The sequence below is a fragment of the Manis pentadactyla genome, chromosome 5 (assembly GCF_030020395.1).
Source record: "Manis pentadactyla isolate mManPen7 chromosome 5, mManPen7.hap1, whole genome shotgun sequence".
Classification (NCBI taxonomy): Eukaryota; Metazoa; Chordata; class Mammalia; order Pholidota; family Manidae; genus Manis; species Manis pentadactyla.
In genome coordinates, this window is record NC_080023.1 from 30038933 (window position 1) to 30063438 (window position 24506).

General features: G+C 36.4%; 1 protein-coding gene across 8 annotated transcripts in view; it reads right to left on the minus strand.

Annotated features, from left to right (window-relative positions):
* Positions 1-24506, minus strand: part of ARAP2 (ArfGAP with RhoGAP domain, ankyrin repeat and PH domain 2) — a 200516-nt gene that overhangs the window by 43483 nt on the left and 132527 nt on the right. For 6 of the 8 annotated variants that reach the window (XM_036908436.2, XM_036908439.2, XM_036908434.2 and 3 more), the window contains exons 24-27: positions 24080-24148; positions 21466-21540; positions 18560-18677; positions 2543-2671 (exon numbers count right to left, since the gene is read on the minus strand). In XM_036908436.2, coding sequence (XP_036764331.2) covers positions 2543-2671; positions 18560-18677; positions 21466-21540; positions 24080-24148 — 391 coding nt within the window. The remainder of the gene's footprint in view (positions 1-2542; positions 2672-18559; positions 18678-21465; positions 21541-24079; positions 24149-24506) is intronic. The other 2 variants (XM_036908437.2, XM_036908438.2) reach the window with 2 other exon arrangements.

Genomic DNA, 24506 nt, shown 5'->3' on the forward strand with positions numbered 1-24506 from the left:
CAGCATATGTGAGGCATCATTATCATACCAACCTTTGTACCTGGTTTGTGGACAAAGTATGGTTTGCCACTTTACCATTTCTTCCTGTCCTTAAACAGCATAAAGAGTTTACTCAGGTGTGGTCACCCTCAACCAGCTCAATGTGTACATTGTTGATTTTTTTTTTTTTTCAAAGATCAACAGCACTTAATGGTACCCTTGCTTTGGGTTATCCCTCACCCCTACCTGCACAAAACCTCCCTTTATATCATAGCTTGTTAAGATCTTATTCTTACCTATTTTTATTCATACAGCCAGTCCCCTAGCATTCCAGCAAGAGCTAATAAGGTATTATGTCTAGGTGTGGGTTTGAATTATTTGGATATTTAGACATGGATAATTAGAGACATTTCAGAGGAATATTACAAAGAAGAAAAGGAAAATTCTCACCAGAAAATAAAAATTTACCTGAAAAGATGGACTTATTTTTTAAAAGAAAAGAAAACATGAGAACCTGTTATATATATTTCATAATGGTGATAGGACTTGGTTCATAAGCTCAATGCTTATTCTTTATCCTAATTTTAAAATGAAAGAATAAAAGAATTTAAGAACAAGAATAGATTCCATAGATTACCTACATCAAAGATTCTCCAATGGGCACCACTGACATTTTGGGCCAGATGATTCTTAGCACAAAAAGCTGTCCTGTGTGTTGTGGGATGATTAACATCATCTCTGGTCTCTACCCACTAAATACCAGAAACACCACTCCACCCAACTGGACAGCCAAAAATGTCTCCAGACATTGCCAAATGTCCCCTGGGGGACAAAACCACACCTACCTGAGAACCACTGTTCTATGACATGATGCATGTTGCATTCATATGACCAGAGAAAATTTCTGTGCAATTCTTGAGAGGTATAGAGAGGATGTGGCCCAAATCACATACAGTTGCAATAAAGAATTTAAAGTAATATAAAATTCTCCAAAAGGCTAAGCTTCTACAGCAAAAATAATAATACATGTTCTGTTTATTTAGATGCTAGTAAGACCAGAATGACACAGAAGTTGTAACACTGCTTGCATTTTGTTAAAATACTTTCATGTCCATAAGATATAAAGGGCATTACTACAGACTGAATGCCTATGTCTCCCAAAATTGCTGTGTTGAAACCCTACCTCTTGATGTGATGGTACAAGTAAGGGGGGGCCTTTGGGAGGTGATCAGGGTTAGATGAAGTCATGAAGGTAACGCCTCACAAGCGGGATCAGTGCCCTTATAAAAGTCACAAGAGAGCCTGCTTCCTTTTACTGCTCTCTGCCATGGGGCCATGTGAGGGTTCAAAGGGAAGTAATAAAATCTGCACCCTGGAAAAAGGCTCTCACCAGAACCAACCATGCTTGCACCTTGATCTTGGACTCAATCTCCAGACTATGAGAAAGACCATAGCAGCCAGAACAGACTGATAATGATTATATTATTATGAAATCAGATTAGCTTTGGTACAATTAAGAATTTACTGGCCTATGGCTATTAGCTGGTCAGCCTGCCATCATTCTTAGTAGGCTTATGGCATTTAAGAGCTGTAGCAACCTCCCCAATTTTTTTCTTTTTAATTAGGAGATTAATCTGTCCTCAAATTCAATATTTAGTAACTTTGTGATCTGGGGCAAGTTACATCATTTCTCTGGGCTTCTCTTTCTTTATTTGTAAAATTCAAATGATATAACTCATAGGGAAGTTTAAAAAAAGTTTAAATGACCTTTGGTGAGTATAGAGCTCAGTTACTGATATGTGATTAGTTAATAGTAATGGTTATTAGTAAACTATAAAAGTTGTAATAAATTTCATCTTATAAAATGTGAATCCTTTGCTTTCAGGGCTGGTTTATATATGGTACCAGCAGGAAATCTTTTCTAATCTGTGTTAGGTAGTGACAACACAAGAGAAGAACCAAGGTTTCAAAATAAATGTGTTCCGATACCTCACAGAGGGTCAGGAACACTCTTACGCGGTTCCCTTGTGCTGGCGAACACCTTGTTGAACCTTATGTGTGTACATGCCTTTTCCTAGTTGGAAGGCAGGTATCCTTAGAGGAAATGTTTTATTTTGCACTTATTTATTTTCCAATATCATCACAAAATAAGTGAAATTACAATAGGCACTCCATGTCAGCATTTGCATAAACTGCACTTCTTGAATGCCCAGAGAACTCTGAAAGGTAAACATAATTCAAGAAGGTTTACCAGCTCCCTAAAAATTAGGCAAACACCTAAGCATGACAAAAACCCTTAAAAATAGAAACATTTCTTCCAAAAACTAACTTGGTACGATCAGATTAGCCAACTATTGCCAGAGTGCTACCCTCCAGGAAATTCTGACTCTGGCATTTATTTTTACTTCTGTATATAGTCTTTCTGTTTTACAATGCTATGTCAGTAGACTCTGTATTTAGCTACTCTTTTTCTTTACATTTCAAAAACACTTGTGCTACAATAATTATCCTTTACCCAGTTGAATTTTCAATCCTGGTTGCAGTGTTAAGTAACAGCACCTACCATTATAGTGTTTAATTGTGTCAGTGGTTAAGAATCTCTTCACCACGAGATAAGCAGAGCCAGGTTCAGCTAACGAACTCCACTGAAGCACCTGCTCCAACACATTTTCTGTGTAGTGAAGAGGGCGCTCTGCAAAAATAAAACCAAATCAAATTGAAAAAAAGATTAAGAGAGAATTTTTATAATTGTGAATTTTTTAAAATCCTTGAAAAAAGATCTGTATGCAACAATAAATATTACCATACCTTGTGTTACACAATAATAGCACTAGGATTATGTACAAGAGACTCTATACCTAGAACACGATTAAGCATATAATAAAATTTACTGAACAAATCAATCTGTGCAGGGACATTTGTTACCCGACTATTTAAAAAAAAATTCAGAGATGCTGTACCTGAGATAAAAATCTCAGAAATAATACTGCTTTGTACAATAAACCATTATCTTACTCTACCTTCTTTTTAATTTAGGTAGTATTCTGGTTTGCTTATAGAAATCCACTCTTTGCATATGCAATTATGTAATCGTGAAAGGACTAGAAAAATTAATCTTTCCCAGTAGTAATAACTTAAGTTAATTCTTTATTTATCCCAACATGATTGGCAAGTTATAGTGTTTGCTCAATACTTGTGAACTTATAGCTGATACTGTCAGTCAATTAATATGAAATTATAAAATATAACTTCAGTAGAGAACATATGAAAATAATCATGAAATATAACTGAGTAATCGATGTTTAACCACTAGTGGAACTATCAATCAGAAACAATATGTGTCAGGATTATACACTAAATGTTCATGTAACAGACCAAAAGCAAGAAGTTGATGACATCTTAAAAATTTCTCCTTGATAAATACTCATCTATATACATTTTGTTTTAGACAATCATATTTTTAAATGCATCACAAGTTCTTAGCACAGAGTTAAAGAAAGAGCTTTTAGAATTACAATCAAAGCTTCATAGGAAAGCTTTCTGCTGATCAAAATATGCCAATCAGCTAATAAAATGTTACAACAGAAGCATATGCTGACAAAAAAGAAATTCAAACCTTTTTCACAGTACACTGAAAATAGCATAACTGAAATAAAGAACATAAGCTCTAATATAAAGGTGATGTAGTTTTCCTGATAATACATAAGTAAGTCACCCCAACTCTTCCATAGCCTCCTAATGCAAAGCACACAGTAGTGGGGCTTTTCATTTTGGGTTAAAGTAGGATTGCTAATGGCAAGCAAAAATGAACACCAACAGCATCATATTCATATATGAACAATGATACTTTAATTGGTAATAAAATCAAGTAAAGAAGAATAAATATAATCATATCCTTCTAATTCTGGTCTCTCCTGCTATGACCAGAGCATTCCAGAACTTACCAATAATCCGAGGTCCATAGAAACAAATTTTCTGCTTTCAGTATAAATAACCAGATTTTTGCTTACTATTCAGTACAGTGAAATGCAGTTGTGCATCTTGTGCTTACTGGAGCAAGCTTGTTCATTATGATGATGGCAATTACAAAAAAACAAACCAAAAAACCCCAAAAATAAAAGCAAAAACAAAACAAGCAACTGTGCCACACATGTTGAAAACAAATCTACCTTTTGTTTATAAATGCAGAATGTCGAATACATAATAGATGTTTAATAAATACTTGAGGAATGAAGTATCTTATGAATGGTGGTCTACAATTAACAGAAAATATTTGCAATGGATCAGCAGACAAAATACAATTCTCTGTAAAATCAGGTAAGATCTTTTATGCCATATCAATCCTATTTTATTTCAAGTAATTTTCTAAAAGGTTTGGCAAAGATTATAATTGCCCATAATTTACCAAAGTTATAATCCAACTGTTGATTATGTCATATCGGTTATCTTCTATTAATGGAGGTTATAATTAGAACTAACTGTATTTTTAAATAAAACTACTTATAGAAAAGCACTCTCTTTAAATTTGGTGTTATGTAATTCTTGGTTCCACTATATATAAACTCTGGGATACTGCTGATCCCCTTAACAGTTGGCACTTCTAGAATAACACCTATATCAGATATGATATACTGGATATTTTGCACCAGATATCACTTTTAATTACCTCAACACACTTAATTAGATATTATTATAATATATCGCATGCAAGGGAACCCAAAGATCAGAGAGATTCAGCTACTTGCCTAAAGTTAAACAGTTGGTTCAAGGAACAGGGGATTTGAAGCTCAAATATATTTGACTTTACAGCCCCCAAATATTAACAACTATACTTAGCTTTATTTGGGGTGATATGTAAACCACTATACAATGATTTTCTCACAGGTACTTTGGGGTAAAAAGTATTACCTTGCCACTGTTTTTTTGAGGATTGAATAAGGAAACATAAGCAAAGTGAAAAATCAATGTCACTTCACACTTCCCCCTTGAGATTTCCCCTAGGGAGAAGATGGTAAGGAAATAATAGCAAGATAGTTTCAACTTTTGCACCTGAGAAAACTGATGATACCACAGTTGGCTTGGAGAGAAGAATGTATTCTTAACTGCAAAACAGGATCTGGATTGAAATAAAAGCTTACTCTAATTTCATATAAGATTAAATTGGTAATGAGACTTCAAATATCAGAATTTTATATTAAAGAGGGTCACTATCACAAGTAGATACTATGATCACTCTAAAGTGTTCTTAGAGGGGGGCGGAAGATGGCGGCGTGAGTAGAGCAGCGGAAATCTCCTCCCAAAACAACATATATCTATGAAAATATAACAAAGACAACCCTTCCTAGAATAAAGAGCAGAGGACACAGGACAATATCCAGACCACATCCGCACCTGAGAGAACCCAGTGCCTCGCGAAGGGGGTAAGATACAAGCACCGGCACGGCGGGAGCCGAGCGACCCTCCCCCCAGCTCCCGGCGGGAGAAGAATAGGCAGAGCCGGAGGGAGACGGAGCCCAGGACTGCTGAACACCCAGCCCCTGCCATCCGGGCCAGAGTGCAGGGCCCTGGATACTAGGAAAACAGGGCAGCAAGAACAGTGAGCAGGCACTGGAGGCTGGGCGCCAAAGGACATAAGAAAAGCGCGTGACCATTTTTTTTTTCTTTTTTTTGCTTTTTTTCTGTTTTGTTTTGGCGAGCGCTTTTTGGAAGTCTTAAAGGGATAGGGACCCCAATACTAGGGAAACAGGGCAGAAAGACCGGTGAGCAGAGGCCTGAGGCTGGCACCGGAGAATAAAGAAAAACGAATGACAACCTTTTTTTTTTTTCTTTTTTTTAATTAAAATATTTTTTCTTTTTTTTTTTTTTTTTTTTTTGGTGGTTGTTGTTTTGTTTTGGCGGGTGCTTTTTGGAAGTCTTAAAGGGGCAGGGCGGGTCACTTAATCAAGAGGTAGGGAATCCTGGGATCTCTGGGCACCCTAACCCCTGGGCTGCAGGGAGCAGGGAGGCCCCTTACGGAGATAAATAGCCTCCCAGCAGCTCCTGCTCCAACGCGACTCCACCATTTTGGAGTAGCTGCCCGAGCCAGGCCACGCCCACAGCAACAGCGGAGATTAACTCCATAGCAGCCGGGCAGGAAGCAGAAACCCTGTCTGCGCGCAGCTGCGCAGCACAAGCCACTACAGGTCGCTGTTCTCCCAGGAGAGGAGGGCCACAAACCAACAAGAAAGGAAGTCCTTCCAGCCGTCACTCGTCCCAGTTCTGCAGACTATTCCTATCACCATGAAAAGGCAAAGCTACAGGCAGACAAAGATCACAGAGACAACACCAGAGAAGGAGACAGACCTAACCAGTCTTCCTGACAAAGAATTCAAAATAAGAATCATAAACATGCTGACAGAGATGCAGAGAAATACGCAAGAGAAATGGGATGAAGTCCGGAGGGAGATCACAGATGCCAGAAAGGAGATCGCAGAAATGAAACAAACTCTGGAAGGGTTTATAAGCAGAATGGATAGAATGCAAGAGGCCATTGATGAAACTGAAACCAGAGAACAGGAACGCATAGAAGCTGACATAGAGAGAGACAAAAGGATCTCCAGGAATGAAACAATATTAAGAGAACTGTGTGACCAATCCAAAAGGAACAATATCTGTACTACAAGGGTACCAGAAGAAGAAGAGAGAGGAAAAGGGATGAAAAGGATATCTTGGAAGAAATAATTGCTGAAAACTTCCCCACACTGGGGGAGGAAGTAATCGAACAGACCACGGAAATACACAGAACCCCCAACAGAAAGGATCCAAGAAGGACAACACCAAGACACATAATAATTAAAATGGCAAAGATCAAGGACAAGGAAAGAGTGTTAAAGGCAGCTAGAGAGAAAAAGGTCACCTATAAAGGGAAACCCATCAGGCTAACATCAGATTTCTCAACAGAAACCCTACAGGCCAGAAGAGAATGGCATGATATATTTAATACAATGAAACAGAAGGGCCTTGAACCAAGGATACTGTATCCAGCACAACTATCATTCAAATATGATGGTGGGATTAAACAATTCCCAGACAAACAAAAGCTGAGGGAATTTGCTTTCCACAAACCACCTCTACAGAACATCTTACAGGGACTGCTCTAGATGGGAGCACTCCTAGAAAGAGCACAGCACAAAACACCCAACATATGAAGAATCGAGGAGGAGGAACAAGAAGGGAGAGAAGAAAAGAATCTCCAGACAGTGTATATAACAGCTCAATAAGCGAGCTAAGTTAGGCAGTAAGATACTAAAGAGGCTAACCTTGAACCTTTGGTAACCACGAATTTAAAGCCTGCAATGGCACTAAGTACATATCTTTCAATAGTCACCCTAAATGTTAATGGACCGAATGCACCAATCAAAAGACACAGAGTAACAGAATGGATAAAAAAGCAAGACCCATCTATATGCTGCTTACAAGAAACTCACCTCAAACCCAAACACATGTACAGACTAAAAGTCAAGGGATGGAAAAAGATATTTCAGGCAAAGAACAGTGAGAAGAAAGCAGGGGTTGCAGTACTAATATCAGACAAAATAGACTTCAAAACAAAGAAAGTAACAAGAGATAAAGAAGGACACTACATAATGATAAAGGGCGTAGTCCAACAAGAGGATATAACCATTCTAAATATATATGCACCCAACACAGGAGCACCAGCATATGTGAAACAAATACTAACAGAACTAAAGGGGGAAATAGACTGCAATGCATTCATTCTGGGAGACTTCAACACAGCACTCATCCCAAAGGATAGATCCACCGGGCAGAAAATAAGTAAGGACACGGAAGCACTGAAAACACAGTAGAGCAGATGAACCTAATAGACATCTATAGAACTCTACATCCAAAAGCAACAGGATATACATTCTTCTCAAGTGCACATGGAACATTCTCCAGAATAGACCACATACTAGGCCACAAAAAGAGCCTCAGTAAATTCCAAAAGATTGAAATCCTACCAACCAACTTTTCAGACCACAAAGGCATAAAAATAGAAATAAACTGTACAAAGAAAGCAAAGAGGTTCACAAACACATGGAGGCTTAACAAACACGCTCCTAAATAATCAATGGATCAATGACCAAATCAAAATGGAGATCCAGCAATATATGGAAACAAATGACAACAACAACACTAAGTCCCAACTTCTGTGGGACACAGCAAAAGCAGTCTTAAGAGGAAAGTATATAGCAATCCAAGCATACTTAAAAAAGGAAGAGCAATCCCAAATGAATAGTCTAATGTCACAATTATCAAAATTGGAAAAAGAAGAACAGATGAGGCCTAAGGTCAGCAGAAGGAGGGACATAATAAAGATCAGAGAAGAAATAAATAAAATTGAGAAGGATAAAACAATAGCAAAAATCAATGAAACCAAGAGCTGGTGCTTCGAAAAAATAAACAAAATAGATAAGCCTCTAGCCAGACTTATTAAGAAGAAAAGAGAGTCAACACAAATCAACAGTATCAGAAACGAGAAAGGAAAAATCACGACGGACCCCACAGAAATGCAAAGAATTATTGGAGAATACTATGAAAATCTATATGCTAACAAGCTGGGAAACCTAGGAGAAATGGACATCTTCCTAGAAAAATACAACCTTCCAAGATTGACCCAGGAAGAAACAGAAAATCTAAACAGACCAATTACCAGCAACAAAATTGAAGCGGTAATCAAAAAACTACCAAAGAACAAAACCCCCGGGCCAGATAGATTTACCTCGGAATTTTATCAGACATACAGGGAAGACATAATACCCATTCTCCTTAAAGTTTTCCAAAAAATAGAGGAAGAGGGGATACTCCCAAACTCATTCTATGAAGCTAACATCACCCTAATACCAAAACCAGGCAAAGACCGCACCAAAAAAGAAAACTACAGACCAATATCCCTGATGAACGTAGATGCAAAAATACTCAACAAAATATTAGCAAACCGAATTCAAAAATACATCAAAAGGATCATACACCATGACCAAGTGGGATTCATTCCAGGGATGCAAGGATGGTACAACATTCGAAAGTCCACCAACATCATCCACCACATCAACAAAAAGAAAGACAAAAACCACATGATCATCTCCATAGATGCTGAAAAAGCATTTGACAAAGTTCAACATCCATTCATGTTAAAAACTCTCTGCAAAATGGGAATAGAGGGCAAGTACCTCAACATAATAAAGGCCATCTATGATAAACCCACAGCCAACATTATATTGAACAGCGAGAAACTGAAAGCATTTCCTCTGAGATCGGGAACTACACAGGGATGCCCACTCTCTCCACTGTTATTTAACATAGTACTGGAGGTCCTAGCCAAGGCAATCAGACAAAATAAAGAAATACAAGGAATCCAGATTGGTAAAGAAGAAGTTAAAATGTCACTATTTGCAGATGACATGATACTGTACATAAAAAACCCTAAAGACTCCACCCCAAAACTACTAGAACTGATGTCGGAATACAGCAAAGTTGCAGCATACAAAATCAACACAGAGAAATCTGTGGCTTTCCTATATACTAACAATGAACCAACAGAAAGAGAAATCAGGAAAACAACTCCATTCACAATTGCATCAAAAAAAATAAAATACTTAGGAATAAACCTAACCAAAGAAGTGAAAGACTTATACTCTGAAAACTACAAGTCACTCTTAAGAGAAATTAAAGGGGACACTAACAGATGGAAACTCATTCCATGCTCGTGGCTAGGAAGAATTACTATCGTCAAAATGGCCATCCTGCCCAAAGCAATATACGGATTTGATGCAATCCCTATGAAACTACCAGCAACATTCTTCAATGAATTGGAACAAATAATTCAAAAATTCATATGGAAACACCAAAGACCCCGAATAGCCAAAGCAATCCTGAGAAAGAAGAATAAAGTAGGGGGGATCTCACTCCCCAACTTCAAGCTCTACTATAAAGCCATAGTAATCAAGACAATTTGGTACTGGCACAAGAGCAGAGCCACAGACCAATGGAACAGACTAGAGAATCCAGACATTAACCCAGACATATATGGTCAATTAATATTTGATAAAGGAGCCATGGACATACAATGGCGAAATGACAGTCTCTTCAACAGATGGTGCTGGCAAAACTGGACAGCTACATGTAGGAGAATGAAACTGGACCATTGTCTAACCCCATATACAAAAGTGAACTCAAAATGGATCAAAGACCTGAATGTAAGCCATGAAACCATTAAACTCTTGGGAGAAAACATAGGCGAAAATCTCTTAGACATAAACATGAGTGACCTCTTCTTGAACATATCTCCCCGGGCAAGGAAAACAACAGCAAAAATGAGTAAGTGGGACTATATTAAGCTGAAAAGCTTCTGTACAGCAAAAGATACCATCAACTGAACAAGAAGGATCCCTACAGTATGGGAGAATATATTTGAAAATGACACATCCGATAAAGGCTTGACGTCCAGAATATATAAAGAGCTCACACGCCTCAACAAACAAAATACAAATAACCCAATTAAAAAATGGGCAGAGGAACTGAACAGACAGTTCTCCAAAAAAGAAATACAGATGGCCAATAGACACATGAAAAGATGCTCCACATCGCTAATTATCAGAGAAATGCAAATTAAAACTACAATGAGGTATCACCTCACACCAGTAAGGATGGCCGCCATACAAAAGACAAACAACAACAAATGTTGGCGAGGCTGTGGAGAAAGGGGAACCCTCCTACACTGCTGGTGGGAATGTAAGTTAGTTCAACCATTGTGGAAAGCAGTATGGAGGTACATCAAAATGCTCAAAACAGACTTACCATTTGACCCAGGAATTGCACTCCTAGGAATTTACCCTAAGAACGCAGCAATCAAGTTTGAGAAAGACCAATTCGCCCCTATGTTTATCGCATCACTATTTACAATAGCCAAGAATTGGAAGCAACCTAAATGTCCATCGATAGATGAATGGATAAAGAAGATGTGGTACATATACACAATGGAATACTACTCAGCCATAAGAAAAGGGAAAATCCAATCATTTGCAGCAACATGGATGGAGCTGGAGGGTATTATGCTCAGTGAAACAAGCCAAGCGGAGAAAGAGAAATACCAAATGATTTCACTTATCGGTGGAATATAAAAACAAAGGAAAAACTGAAGGAACAAAACAGCAGCAGAATCACAGAACTCAAGAATGGACTAACAGGTACCAAAGGGAAAGGGACTGGGGAGGATGGGTGGGTAGGGAGGGATAAGGGGGGGAGATGTAGGGGGATATTAAGATTAACATGAATGGGGGGGTAGGAGAAAAGGGAGGGCTGTACAACACAGAGAAGGCAAGTAGTGATTCTACAACATTTTGCTATGCTGTTGGACAGTGACTGTAAAGGGGTTTATAGGGGAGACCTGGTATAGGGGAGAGCCTAGTAAACATAATATTCGTCAATTAAGTGTTGATCAGTGATACCAAAAACAAAGCAAAAAAAAAAAAAAAAGGGCAGTTCTGTGGTAACCTCCAATGAGTTCTACACAAGGGTATAAAGGGCATATAAAAGTGTAGGCAAAGGGTCTGTTTGCGTCTATACAGAAGATCAAAGACTAATTGGGCTATCCCGATAATGAACTAAGATACGATATGAAAGAGAACTTCCAACATTAGCACTCTCTGGAAGACTCATGCCAGAAGATGATCATCAAAAAACCCCAACAAAGATCCACGCACTGCTACACCTGTAGATGCACTCATCCCACCTGTTCCTGGACTTGCCATTGGGAATGAGGAAGGAGATATCTAAGCTGGCCTGTGCATACAGTAAAACAACAAATTTGACTGGATCTATACTGTTGGAACTCAACCAAGAATTAGGAGAAGTGCAAATTGTAGCGCTCCAAAATCTTACAACTACAGACTATTTACTGTTAAAAGAACATATGGGATGTGAACAGTCACCAGGAATGGGTTGTTTTAATTTGTCTGATTTCTCTCAGACTGTTCAAGTTCAGTTGGACAATATCCACCATATCATAGATAAGTTTTCACAAATGCCTAAGGTGCCTAACTGGTTTTCTTGGTTTCACTGGAGATGGCTGGTAATTACAGATATGCTTTGGTTATGTAACTATACTCCTATTATGTTAATGTGTGTGCGCAATTTAAGTAATAGCTTAAAACCTATACATGCTGAAGTACACTACAAGAAGATATGTCAAAGAAATAATCAATCTTCCCATGTTTTCTTCCGCCTGCTACTTCTATAGCTTTTCTTCTTCCTTCCTGATTACAACCCTTAAATAGAATTCGTGCCTCATATCAAATTTACCGAGTATCATAATTCTTCCAAGTGGTAAAGATACCTCAAGACAAATGCTAGGTATAGAAGCCACAGGGCATAAATATGCAAAGAAGTAAAAAGCTAACCTTTTCAAACAATAAGGCTTCCCTCTCACTTACCAATTTCACATTTCCCTGTATGGCCCCAGAAGATGACTGGTTAGCCAGAGACGGGTAAGATTCCTCAAGGGAGGAACAACCTAAGACAGGCACAGTCGCAGGGGGGCCATCAGGTGAGAAATTGGGGATCAACAGAGGTGAGGCTTAGAACCTCACCCCCCCTGTTCTGAGAGAAATCTTCTGCATACGTGGATGTTTTATTGCCCTTGTCTAGCTTGGATTAACACATAGTCTACAGGCACACACCTGATCATCTACATTTGCTCTCTTACAACACTAAACTATGTTTTCTACCTTTATCTTGTATCTACCTACCACTTCAGCATTTTATTAAAAATAATATTAATAAAGAGAGAAATGTGGTATCCACATATAAATCAAGTATAAAAACCAAATGAGTATTCATATTTGAACTGACTGTTTAGAGTTCATAATGCATGAGCAAAACCGAAAGTTTCTGTGATGACTGCCCTTGTACTGTTCACTATGTAACTTATTCATTATGTAAGAATTTGTTCTACATGTAAGAACTTGTTTGTTATGCCTCAGAAGATTGGAGACTGACGAAAATTAGGCTTGGGGTGGATTAATGATTGTGCATTGAGCATTGACTCCCCTATACAGAATTTTATTGTCGTTAACAACCATTTGATCAATAAATATGAGAGATGCCCTCACAAAAAAAAAAAGAAAAAAAAGGAAAAAAAAAAAAAAGGACAGACTTCCAATGGTAAAATAAATAAGTAACCGGGATGTAATGTATAGCATAAGGAATATAGTCAAGATATTGTAACAGCTTGGTAGGGTGATAGCTGGAACCTAGAATTATGTATATAAATGTTTTATCACTGTGTTGTACACTTGAAACTAATGTAATGTAATACTGTGCGTCAACTACCCTTCAATAAAAAATAATTATTTTTTTTAAAAAAATAAATAAATAAAGTGTTCTTAGTTATATGAAAATACATAACAGCTGATGAATGGGCAAATATCTATTTGCAAAAAATTAGTCAAGTATGTTTTTCACATCAGTATCATAATATGAAATACCTGAGAGAGTGAAAATCTTGACTACCCAAGTTCCTGTATAAAAAGAGAGCTGAAAAATGGGATTAAAAGACAAATATTAAGAGTATCATATGCTACAATTATAAAATGGCATTAAAAGCTACCTTCAGAAAGAGGTAAGAGGCAGGAAAAAAATGAGTCATCAATTGTTGGTATATAAATTCCTACAAATAAACAAGTTTTTATTTATGGTTACATTTATAACCATCTGTCATGATAGATTATATGATATGTAAATCATCTGGCATTGGGCATTACTAGAAATAACTAATTCATTTGCATACTATCTATAGCACAGAAATTGCTGAAAATTCAGTGTAGTTATGAGAAAAACAGGTTAAGATGTAGTTCTTTAACTAGGTAAGTCATATTATTAATAGTTTAAAATCAGGTTTACAGAATAGATCTGGCCTCTCTCATGGAAGAGAAAGCTGTCCATTTTTCACTTGAAATAACAGATATCATTCTTAAATTTCTGGCAGTAATGACACAGGATTTCCTGGAACAATTATGACTTCCCCAAAAATTGTATTCTTACTGCCAAACAGAGCTGTGTAAGTCTTTATCCTGTTCACCTAATCAGAGGGTGATGGCACTTTCTTTGTCCTCAAGGGCTGAAAAGAATCCTTACTGAAAATGAGAACAGATCTTCCATATCACAGTAGTTATGAAGAAGAAATAAGAAAACATTTTGTTATGACCTTGCTGCATATAAAGTAACTGCCCCACAAACTTGAACCACTCAGTGAAGAGCCCCACTGAGAAGTCAGTGAGGCCCCTCCAGCAGTTAATGTTTTTAGGCAAGTGAAGGGATAGAGCTTATGGGACTACATTGGCAGAGGACAGGATCAGTTTTAAGGTAACGCATTAAAATAACAGCATACTTTAGGTTAGCTATTGATGAAGGTGATATGCTCTCCTAGGGTGGGTTTCAACTTGTCCTGATGATTGGAGACAGTGGTGGTTCAAAGGTGCTTGGCATCTTTCAAAAAATGAGACAAAGGATTTTTTTTTTTTCTATCCAATACAAGTCTCAAATGTCCCACTAGACATCCATTTAGAGACAAAGCCTACTTATTTATTAACTGAGCCTGGAAGCTAGCTCAGCTTTAGATATAATTCTTCAAATGTGTGTATGGTTTTAATATAATGTATTTTTTTCCAGGAATCTGACTACCATATAAGGAAAAAAGATCGTATCTATCATTTGCTATGGTCTGAGTGTCCCCCCTCCCTATCCATATGTCTCCAGTGTGATGGTATTAGGAGGTGGGGCCTTTGGGAGGTGATGAGGGCTCTGCCTCATGAATGGGATTAGTGTCCTTACAAAAGAGACCCCATACAGTGCCCTTCTACCTTCTGGGAATGCAGTGAAAAGACAGCCTTTCATGAGCAAGGAAAAAGGCCCTCACCAAATGCTGAATCTGTCGGAACCTTGATCTTGGACTTTTCAGACTCCAGAACTGTGAAAAATATTTTTTGTTCTTTATAAGCAACCCAGTCTATGGCATTCTGTTACTTCAGCCAGAATGTACCTAAAACAACATTTTACCAATGATGGCAAAGCTCTACGAGTCACAAACTGACATGCTTATATCATCTGCATTTGTAGCTGTCATATCCATGATAATTCCATTAATAGTCTTAAGAATCTATTTTCATTATCTTTGACCATATATGAGTGTCTGAGCATTTATATATTAGAATATGTTTTTATAATTATATTATTGTATATATTGACTTTAAAAAAATGAGTATGATAGATTATCTTGGGGGAGTAAAGGAAACGGTATAAAATATTTATTACACAAAGGGGGCATTGGATAATGACAAGATAGAGTACTTCTGATTTAAAATTGTACAGACACCTAAAATAAAAGCCAGCACTTTTGGTTTACTTGTTTGTCCATTTATTTATTTATCTATTTTTGATTCTTTGTTCCCTAGAAGATCTATATTTACATTAGAAAAGGCACCAATTTCCTGCTGACATTCTCCCTATCAACTATACCCTTGTGACTCCCAAAGCTTTCTCTTTTATCTTCTTTTTATATTTTGCTTTTTCCTGCATGTTACTAGAAATAAAGCTTTTAACATTTCAGAAGGTCAGGTGGCAAACACAGTTTCCATCTGCTTCAGTAAGCCAACCTAATCACAGGCCCTTTGTCACTTTCTTAGCATTGTTCTCCTAGAAGTGTTAAAAATAATCTTAGTTTTCTCTTTTGGCAATTTCCGTTTGAACACTTGGCCAGTCATTAAAAACATGCCAAATTTGAATTCTTAACACCACCAAATATATTCTTCCTTGGGATATAAGAGTGTTCCTTTGATTATATATTTGGATATTCACAAATCAAAACAACTTGAAGTCTCCTAGTCTTTTTATAACTTCATCAGTATTTTTTTAATTAGGGAGAAGGAAACAAAAAATGAATTCCCCTATCCAATCTTACCATTTGTGATGTACTCATTTGTCATATGCAAGTTGATACATCAGTTGTTCTCAGGGTTAGCATCCCTTTATTTTCCAAGACAGAATTTAGTAACAATGTTTCCAGATATACTACAATTTTTCTTCCAGCTATAGATAATTCCTTCCTGTCTTGGTCTGTTCTGCGTGCTCCTCTCAGTAGGGAGAACCAATGTCCAAAGGCACAGGGCTCTAATGACATGACAGCGATATGCTTTGACTCAACCCTAAAGAATAACGGTGATAGGGAGAGGATGCCTAGCCCAAAATCCATGATTCACTATTCTGCTGTGGATTTCCTAAAAAAAAAAAACAATTGAAACTGAAGCATGGAGGAAACAATCAGCCTTCTAAGAGCTAACCAGGGACAGGAGATCTTCTAGTGATTCTTTCTCTACAAGCAGGAAATCACCTTTTGTGTATCTATCCAAGGAGCAACAATTCAGATTACTCAGGTTCAGAATGCATCTACATTTTTTCCACCTCAGTAACAAGATATTTGTAGTTAATATTCTATATCGGTGCACTATGCTAGAGGGAGTGAGAGCTATAAAGGTCTAACATATAAGGTAAATGTCCTAAAACACATGGTCTAGTATACAGCCAGATATATACATATTGTTATTCTTCAAGTCAGATAGTATGCAATAGTATAGATCTACAAGCAAATGATCAGAAAAAGATCATTGGGAACTATGTTCATCTAAACATCATCATGGAAGAAGGGGGCATTTGAGCCAGATCTTGAAGGATAGACAGGCAATGAGGAAATAATAAAAGGGTTTTAAATGGTGGAACAACATGATCCTGTTTGTGATTTATAAAGGTAATTCTGGCAGTAATATTGGCAGTTATCTTTTCCTCACAAATACAAAGAAGCTGGTAACCTAGACCCTTTCCTTAAAATTAAACAATATAAATAAAAAGACTGTACCACCTGTATATCATACAGTAATGCAACACTGTGCTTCACTTACTCAGTGGATTTGAACTGAATGGCAACTATGTGCCAAACACTGTTGCCAAACACAAGGGATAAGGACAATCCCTCCTTCCTTCCAAGGAGCTCCCCTCAAGAGAGACTAATAAATGCACGTGATAGGCACTATGAAAAAGGTAAGACAGAGTGCAATGGAACCCTTCATCTGGGTTTTAAAGGAGGTAAACAGATGAGCCAGCTGGGAGAAGACTAAAAGGTGCATTTGGGACACAGCAGCTGGCCCATGTTCGTCAAACACAAAGAATGGAAGAGATTATAAAGAACATGTAAAATGTGAAAAGATGGCAAAGGAAACTGGAACAGAAACTCACTGCGTAGGGGATAGTCAGAGGAAGAATTATAATGACAAATAAGACAAAATGATTAGAGAGCCAGGAGGAGAGTTCAGGCAGCATGGAAAACAGTCAAGACCTTCAAAGGAAAAGGGAATGATCGTTAACAATAAATGCCACAGAAAGGCCAGTACAATAAAGCCTGAAGCAAATGCACTGCGCATACCACATGGGGGTCACAGTGGTCATTTGCCAGACCACTTTCTGTGAATGGGGAAAACGGAGCCCGACTATGGGGGAGCATAGTGCTACAGTGTGAACCGCCACCTAAGTACCAGGGTTGCTGAATCTTGACAATGAACATTAAGAAGTAACATTTTAAAACAAATAATATTTTTAAAGAATTGTGCATGATAATAAGTACAAAAGCATCCAGATGGAATAATGAAAGGTGAAGTTATTTAATAATCTCATTTCATTCTAACATTGATTGTAACACTCTTATTAATACATGATGGGGTATTTCAATGTTGATTTTAATTTTTATCCTGAGCTTGCAGGTAGCAAGATTTTATTTCTGGCCATTTGACAGCTGTACTTGGAAGGGTCCCGAGACCTTAGTAGGTATCACTTAGACAGACAGTCAAGGTACAAAGACGTTCTGCACCACTTTTTTTTTTTTTTCTTTTTTTTGGTCTTTAAAACCAAGTAGTGTCATTAGAATGGTAAGCTTATTCAGCACTTGACTCTTGGGGTAGTCAAGGTATTTTGAAAGCTTTCTTTATCCTTTTGCTTTTGAGATAAAAGATGGCAAAATATATGATCTTCTCTACTAAAGATAGATGAAAAAGGAAAAGTAAAAAATAAAAACTTCTAGGTTTAAAACAAAATTTTTTTAAAAAAATAATAATCTTTTAAATTAACACTCTTTGTCTTTGTTAAATAAGTAGCATACAGGAATAAGGTGGATGGTGGTGGTGATACTGAGAATATTGTTCTGGATCACATTGCTTGCCCTTATAAACAAAGACCTTGTTTTCTGAGGTGGCAACATGGACGCCTAATGCTTTGCACTGTATTTTTATAGTCAATAAAATAATCTATTGAGATGAGTAAACTCACAGGAGGGTGACCTGGAGTGGCAATAACATAATAGCACATTCACTGAGGTAGAAGGGATTTTAAAATGAGAAGTCAATACTTAGAAAACATAAAATGTTAGCAATGACTTGTCACAGAGACAGTATTTCTTCATACTATAAAGAATTTAAGAATTCCTAGCTTGAAAATCACTTACCTAACTCTTCATTTTCAATGACTTCAAATGTGGCCCAGATGTCACCTCTTGTAGGAATGATATTTTTTATTGCTAATATATCACTAGTTAATTCTTCTGCTTCCATCACAGGAGATATCTGTAACACAGGCAAACTTTCTTCAGAATATATGTATGTCAGACAGAGAAGTGGCCTTATGCTAGGGCAATAATAGTCTCCTATCTAACATCTTAAGATACTCCAAGTTTCCTCTTAGTATGCTTAACTAGCTTCTCCATATACAGAAGCACATAGAGAAAACAGACTATTCAGATCTTCTCCATAAAATGTTATACACTTTAATGTGAGTGCAAAAAGATATTATAATATAGACATAACTCAGGAAGAACTTTTTTCTCCCTTACTATGCTATTAGATCACTCAAGAAGGAAGTACATGATAATACACAGAAAGACATTCACCAGACAAATACAAAGGTTTTCTAGGAGTAAGACTTTTCACTTGTCAGTTCTATAATCAAGAGTTGAAAGTGCCTTGGTTTACTCAGTCTGGGCCCTAAATTATACACAGCTAACTGCTCTCTGCCATGCCCCAAAGCCCCAGGGTTTTAATGGTCTGAGGTGTGTCCTGCCATGCCAAGTGACAGACAGTGGGGTACCAAAGTATGCTGGAGCCAGGATTTTAGAGCATAGAACAGAGTCTGAAGTGCCAGCCTGGGGCCAGCTCTACAGGAAGACCCCAGGCCATTGCATAAGTGCACCATCTTCTTCAGGGGCTTTGGGGATTTTTTATTTGTTTCCTCTGTTTTTACCAATCTTAAACGTCAAAAGCAAGCTGACATTCTTCAGTTAGAATTGTTATAATATTAAACAAACAGAAATGTTTAAGCATTAGAATATTGCAACTACAACCTAGTTTGCATGTTTTCAGTAAAAATATCTACCTATTTAAAGAGTTCTGAGAAAAGGAATATGCTCATTTCCATTTCTCCTGTCCATTATTGATCATGAGTACACTGGACATATGTAAATAACATAAAACATTTTTCATTACAGGTAACTCACACAGTCTATCTTTTGGACCTCCTGGAATATATTAATGATACAGTGACATTCACTGCTTTCTATTTGGAAAAGCCCATTGAAATATAACCTTAAAAGAAAAACCAGCATCTGGGAAAGTGGAGAACTTTAGGCAATAAAAAGATTAGTAGATGAATCATTTCAATGATGCCGATCATCTGAATGGCTTTAAAATTTTTTAAGAAGTATAACCCTTTATTAAAATAATAAATGACTGAGAAACCACATTTTGTGAAACAGTTGGCAGAGAGTGCCTCAGGCTGACGCAGGAATGGAAGACCAGAACTCCACTCCTCGTCCCAGGAGATTCCCTAGGCCCCTCTTTAGAACACCTACAACTTCACAAAGCACACTTGGGAAATCATTGCTCTACAAAACATACAAGTTAGTATAACAAACATCAGGTTTGGAACATGATGCTCAAGGTCTGCATTCTGGTATTAATGCTTTTAATTCCCAGTTTTCATTCCTATAAACTTGAGACATCACATGCTTCATCTATCTCCTCAGGTTGAGGTACTGATCTGCTGAGATAAAAATAAAGACTTTTGCAAAGTCTTAAGTATTAAACAAATGTTAACAATTGTTTCATATAGGTTCTGAAGAGAATTAGAAGTTGTAGGTGCAACTACATAGTCCTTTATGTATATATATTAACATAAGAATTTTGCTCTATTGTAATAATTTTGTTCAATTGTAATAATTATAATAATTGTAATAATTGTTATGGCTTTATTAAGAAGATAAAATTGAAATGAGCTAGTAAAGAGTTTTTGTGTAGGTGGCACTAAGTCATGTGCTTTAAATATCTCTTTTAGCATTAGTGATGGGCTTGTGCTGATAATCTATTACTTCATCCTCATGTTCCCTATTATCAACATTTCACAATTAGCGTAAAAAATATGATGTGGCCAAGGAGTGACAAGGCTACTGAGTCATAAGGACAACATCTATGACTCTAGTAGTTCAGCTTCATACTCTAAGTAAGGTAACCAGTGCCACAGAGTCATATTATGAAACCATTAAAAATGTATAAATTTACAATTACAGTATGTTTACTAAAGTCCAGAAATACCTAATGTTAAGACTTTGTTTAATCTTGATCTTTAAAAAAGATAAAGAGCTAAAGCTGAATTTCTACTTTTAAATGGCAGAATGCCTAGTCCTCCACAGACAGAGAATGCAATCTTACTAAGCAGAAATCTGAAATATCACTCTTACTTTCCTAAAGGCAGACTATGTACTGAATATGGTATCATGAGACAGATCTTTTTAATTCAGAAAAAAATGATTAATATTCTTAAGAATGAAGAGTTATGCAATACCCAAGTAAATCTGGAGATTGTAAACTGAAGTCTAGGATACAAGGGTAGGGGAGTATTAATAATTAGTAATGATAATAGTACTAGTAGTATTATTTACTGAACACTTATTCTGTGCTGAGCTGTTTGCTAAGTGTTTACTGAGTCTTCACATCAAGCTATGATGTAAATACTGTAATTTCTCCTCATTTTACAGGTAAGAAGACTGAGGCTCAGACAGAGTAAATTAATTTGCCTAACTTGAAGAAGCTAGGAAGGAAAGGAAAGTGTTTGAGCTCAGGTTATTTCCAGAACCTATAGAAAATCCTAACTGTAATCTAAAGTACATAAGATGCTCTCTAACCAAATGACTAAAATATGAAATTCCCAGAGGATATTGGACAATTTTATCATTAGTCATTATTTGAGTTGGACATGTAAAATAAAATAGAAGAAACAATGGAAAATTTAAGATATTTATATTAATGCTAACATGTGTGATTTCCAATAATAGTACTCTTCACATCTGTCTTCAGGACTCACCCGAATTATAATACTGCAGTCAGGTTCCTTCCTTTCTACATACACTTCAATTAGCAAATCTCCAGCCTGGGAAACCTAGAAAACGGCAGATGTGAAGACAGCAATTTTAAGTATGTTGCAAGAACACGTATATGAGACTTAAGATAGAAAGTCCTAGTCCTGTTTCTAAATATTTTGTACTAATGAAATGAGCCAATCACCCTGTTAATAGTATGACAATACCCATTTTTCCAGATGTGATTAAGAACAAGGAGGCTACACAAGTGATAAAATCAGCAACAATAATCACAATGCAATTTTTTATCTCTTACTAAAGAGTTTGGTGTCCTCAAACACCCTTACATTCTAACTGAAACCAACAATCAAGGTACAATGGAAATATGCTGACTTCAACAACAGAAGTCGTAAGAGCCAACAGCATGTATGCTAACAGGATAAACAAAATGAGGAGTGAAAATGAGCCCTATGTAATTCTGCTCTACACTATCTTGTAGGCATAAAACCAATAATTAAAAGGGAAAACAGGTCTGGCTAATTTTCAAAGACATATCTAAAAACTGAAATTTGAGGATAAAAGTGGGTCAGAGTTATATTAAAATTACAAATAGAGAAGGTATCTTTATCAAGGAAAAAATAAGATGAAAGGATAAAATAAGGTAGATTATAAAGGTAAATTTTCATTTTAATTATATTTAGCCAAGCATTAAGTGGTAAGTTATTTGGGTCACTGCTGCACCCCAGAAGACATATTAAAAAAAGAAGACCCAAGCCAGAAAATAAAAGGTATAAAATGGCACTCCATAGATTGACAGTATAATATGAAGAAGATTAACAAAGAGCCAAATGGATTTATGAAAAAATATGCGTAGCTTTTTTTCAAAAACTCCCTTGTTTCATAATCACTTAGAACTAATATCTATCAGCCAATATTTAAAATGATCCTAACAGGGAAACAGTAATTCTGAAGTTAAATTTGCCTCAGAATAAAACCCGAGGAGCAAATTTTGTGGGAAAACATTAAAAAATGTAAACATTCTTAATTATTCTGGCACTATAAGCTTAGAAAAGCTTTATTTACAATTTTTCTTCTTCACTTTCGATGTTACATGAAAATTCTAGGGAAGAAAAGATACAGTTGACATTTTTACTTTTCACTGTGTTTGCATAAACAACTCTCCAGGAAGGACACATTTTAAAAATTAAAAAAGCAAACACAAAGGACTCACAGAGTAAAGCCAAAAACAAGAATAGCTAAGAAGTTCAAACAGGGCTAAGACATAGAGAATGTCAGAAAAATACTCCAGAGGAGAGTTTTGAATGGTTTAGAGAAAAACTCAAGCAGAAGAACACCGTTCCAAAGTCTTCCACTTTTCTTCCCCAATTATTCTATTTTATAGACAGCTCTTTTCTTATTTTTACTGACTTGTATACTTAATTAGAAAGAACTCAAGATTCATCTCCTTATTCTAAGATGAATACAAAAGATTAAAATGAAGAAGAATGTTCACACTTATCTAATAACAATATAGATAATGCTACCTAAGATTATCCATTGAGCTCACACAATCCTTTACTTAATGGCTAAAACTCCCCCAAAAAAGAATAATCCAAGGGAACTAATTGATAATGAACCAGATTTTTTTTAGTGTTACAGCCAACTCCCCCAGAGGCTGCATTAATTACCGTGGGCCAAAATGGAGAAGCTACTTCCGTAGGTAATTAATATCTAAGTATTAGTACTCGGGAATCTAGGCCCTAGAATGAATGCTTTTTCTCGGCTCCTTCATATGAAATTATAGCTCAGATGACGTTTCTAATTAGTAGTGAAATATCTCAGGAATGAGGCAAATCAGGAAGCATTTACCTCATTCTCTGAGTACATCTATAAACAGAATATATTTGACCCATTTCTATTATTTACACTGTATCCTGAATCCACTACAATTCCTAGTTATTAAAAGAGGATTAAATGTCAATTTTAATAAAGTTCAACAAACAGTCCTCAAACAAGGAACAGTACCCTGGAAAACTACGGTGCAATCTGAACATAAGAATACAAAATAATGAGACGCAGGAAAAGAAGAGAAGAACTAGAAAAGTCAAGTAAGACATGAATCAGCTACGTTACAAAGATCACATTAGAAACTTTCCCACTGATGCAATTTATCTGAGAGCATGCAGAGCAAAAGCACGTAAGAAATGATCTATATTGTCAAAATCATAATGAAAAGAATCATTAGGGAGTCTGAATTTTCAACTAACTAGTATTTCTTTGGCTTTAAATGCTTCCTTTGAAATCCACTGACATTTTCAATAGTACTTTTATAACTAAAATTTGATTTTATAAAGGATATTTTAATAAGATTAAAACTGATTTTTCCCTTTATATTTTGAAAAATTTACATTAAAATACATGGGCATTTTGCATGTATGTATCATGCTGCAGAATCACACAGCTATTTTACCTAGGTTCCTATCTCCCCATTACTTTTACTTTGCTTTAAATAGGAACTCGAAAACAAACACAACAAATGTCTTTACTTACAATGGAAGTTTTTGTTGTTGTTGTTTTTTAAATTTTTTATTATTTGTAGGTCTAACTATTACTACTCACTTGAGTGTCTTTCCACTTGGTAATAAAGCTATTTTCTATGTCCATTTGTTTGACTTGGTCTTCTTTAACCTGTTTAAAATATAATTTGGGACATTCTAATAAAATACAAGGAGTGATGGTACTCATCCTCACATATCTCTTCAAGAATTTACAAACGAACAAGTGAAAAATAAATGAGAATGGCCATCTTAATCAGCATGGGTCCACACAGCAAGGGCAGAAATAAAGCCAAGATAGAGCCTCATCAAGTTCACAACACTTCATGCTGTAGATTCCATCAACAGAAGCCCTATTGCTAAGGTGACTTAATAAGCAATGGGGCTGATGACTGGTTCGTTATGTTTATGCAGGGTGAGATACAAGACTCATTTCTCTGACTGAAATGTTCACTAAGTGCTTATGTTAAAGTTGGATTTAACAAAACCAT